This window comes from Bison bison, unplaced genomic scaffold (assembly GCF_000754665.1).
Source record: "Bison bison bison isolate TAMUID 2011002044 unplaced genomic scaffold, Bison_UMD1.0 scf7180017862013, whole genome shotgun sequence".
In the NCBI taxonomy this organism is placed as follows: Eukaryota; Metazoa; Chordata; class Mammalia; order Artiodactyla; family Bovidae; genus Bison; species Bison bison.
Window position 1 is genome coordinate 184558 of NW_011492585.1, and position 2789 is coordinate 187346.

Below are 2789 nucleotides of genomic sequence, written 5' to 3' on the forward strand. Positions count from 1 at the left end.
ACACACACACACACACACACAGAGGCACACACCCCTGGCCCCTCACCGCAGGCAGGCATTCTCTTCCCGCAGCTGCCGCAGCTCCCTCTCCATCGTTGGCAGCCGCACCAGCTCAGACCTCATGTTCTTCACAATCGCAGCGTCCTGCTCCTGCAGGGACAGCTTTTGCTCCAAATCCTGATGGAGGTGGGAGACAGAGAGGAGAGAGACAGTCACAGACACCAAGCGCTCCCAGGCCTCAACAGCCTCCAGGGCTACAGCCCCCGTGAGTCACGTGCAGTGCTGCCCACGGGGCAGGAGCCTGGCACACACTTGGCACAAGGACGCGCAGCAAAGCCTCCGTGGAGACACCCACCCTTCCACACGGCTCTGCTCGCTGTCCCCGTGGTGGAGAGACCCACCCTTCCGCACGCTCTGCTCGCTGTCCCCGTGGTGGAGAGACCCACCGTTCCGCACGCTCTGCTCGCTGTCCCGGGGTGGAGATGATCACCCTTCCGCACGCTCTGCTCGCTGTCCCGGGGTGGAGATGACCACCCTTCCGCACGCTCTGCTCGCTGTCCCGGGGTGGAGATGACCACCCTTCCGCACGCTCTGCTCGCTGTCCCCGTGGTGGAGAGACCCACCGTTCCGCACGCTCTGCTCGCTGTCCTGGGGTGGAGATGACCACCCTTCCGCACGCTCTGCTCACTGTCCTGGGGTGGAGATGACCACCCTTCCGCACGCTCTGCTCACTGTCCTGGGGTGGAGATGACCACCCTTCCGCACGCTCTGCTCGCTGTCCCCGGGGTGGAGATGACCACCCTTCCGCACGCTCTGCTCGCTGTCTCATGGTGGAGAGACCCACCCTTCCGCACGCTCTGCTCGCTGTCCCCGGGGTGGAGATGACCACCCTTCCGCACGCTCTGCTCACTGTCCCCGGGATGGAGATGACCACCCTTCCGCACACTCTGCTCGCTGTCCCCGGGTGCAGCGTAACGACTGAGTCGTTGCACAACAAGGCCTTCCTTCCCTACATGGAGTCCCCAGGCTGCATGGGGAGCTGGCGAAACTCCAAAACAGATCACAGAGCAGGTTAAGAACATGGGCCCAGGACTAAACCGGGCGGTTGCTCAGCCAACACTAAGGGGTCAGCTCTGCTCAGTCCGCCTGAGCAGGCCGTGCCACCTGGGCAGGCTGCTCCCGGCCCAGTCCTGCTCGGTCCTCAGAGCAGCCCCGGTACTTGAGGTGCCGCACGCTTACTTTCTACTCTATGTGCTTGATTCTGACCTTCAGGCAGAGCGCGAGCTTCCTGGGAGCAGCACCCACCCCTTACTTTCTGCCGCGCCCCAGCACCTGGCACGGGGCCTGGGGCGCAAGGAGATGACCAGCAGTGTGAACAGCTGCGGTAGACACAGGCGGCTAACTTCCCCGGACGCCAGTGAGCATGCCCCATGGGTCACAGGGGGCTGAACCAGCACTGTGAAGCCCACCAGACACGGGCCGCTCACCTTGATCCTCTGCTCCTGGTCTGCTCGCACTTCTTGGCTGGCCTGGAGCTCCTGAACCTTCTGGTTAGCTTCCTGCCATTTCCTATTGAGAGAAGGAACACGTGCAAAAACAGGCAGGTGGTGAAGCCAACAACTGTCCTCACTCTCAAAGCTCTCCAGCAGAGACACGCGCACACTCACACACAAATACGCACACATTCACACACTCCCTACTGCAAGGAGGCCCCAGGGTCCGGGCCTCTGTGGCCTGAATCTCAGGGCAGGTGGTTAAGTCTCGACCACCTGCAAGCTCCCTTCCCAAGGTTCTCCTTTCTCTCCACAGTTCTCACAACAGAAGCTGCTGCCGGCCCAGGCACAGCTGAAGCCCAGGGCCCGCTCAGGACTGCACGTCCACGGCCCACCAAGCGGCCAGACCGCCCAGACAGCGCCAGGTAAGGCAGAGGCTGCCAGCTACAGGAGAGCGCGTCTCCACCGCACCTCCAGGCTCGCCTGGCACAGGGGGGAAGACACCTGGCCTGGAAGTTGGCAGCCCTGCCCGCCCTCCACTCACTGGTGCTGCAGGTCCAGCTGCTCCTTCAGCTCCTGCTTCTCAGACTCCAGGCGTTTGACCTGCATCTCCTGGTTCATCACGCTCCACTGCAGGTCCGAGAGCCTCCCCTTCAACGTGGTGATGGTCTGAAAGCGAGACGCAAGCCACTCACCCTTGTCTCCGGCACAGGCACGGAGGGGAGCCCCTCACACGGAAACTCAGGGGCCAACGCTCTCCCCAGAGCCGGCCCCCATCCAGGCGGCTCCTCCTTCAGAGCCCATGATCTCCCCTCGAGCCGAGCCGCGATGACAGACGGCCTCAGGCATGAGGACACTGCAGGCCAGGATGGGTGCGACCGCACCGGGCGGCCCCACAGCCCCTCCGTGGTCCCACCGGCCGCATGCACGCAGCCCCGGTCCTCGGCAGCGACGCACGGCTCCCCCTCCACACCTGCTCTCCCTCTCAGCCTGGATTCCTTCTCCAACTGCCCCATCCCAGCTCTGCACAAGATGCTACCTGTGAACCAGCCAGGCACCCGCCAAGAACGCAGGAGCGGGGGTGGAGGCTGTCCTCAGGACAAACGGGAGCGGCCCGAGCACCGCAGAGCCTGATGCACGCCCAGGCCAGACGCGGTCACTGAGGAAGGCAGGGGGGGGTGGGCCCACAGCCCAGCCACGGGACAGCGAGCCCACCGGGCGGACACGGGCACGGACCGCAGCCTCCCCAGACAACCTGCTGGTGATGGGGCTCCGCTGTGGCTGTCCCCGGGCAGG

At 64.5% G+C, this 2789-nt stretch overlaps 1 protein-coding gene across 2 annotated transcripts in view; it reads right to left on the reverse strand.

Annotated features, from left to right (window-relative positions):
- The window catches only part of MAD1L1 (MAD1 mitotic arrest deficient-like 1 (yeast)), a 19742-nt gene that overhangs the window by 6454 nt on the left and 10499 nt on the right, over positions 1 to 2789 (reverse strand). For both annotated transcript variants that reach the window (XM_010832654.1, XM_010832655.1), the window contains exons 5-7: positions 2038 to 2162; positions 1488 to 1569; positions 47 to 177 (exon numbers count right to left, since the gene is read on the reverse strand). In XM_010832654.1, the coding sequence (XP_010830956.1) occupies positions 47 to 177; positions 1488 to 1569; positions 2038 to 2162 (338 nt within the window). The remainder of the gene's footprint in view (positions 1 to 46; positions 178 to 1487; positions 1570 to 2037; positions 2163 to 2789) is intronic.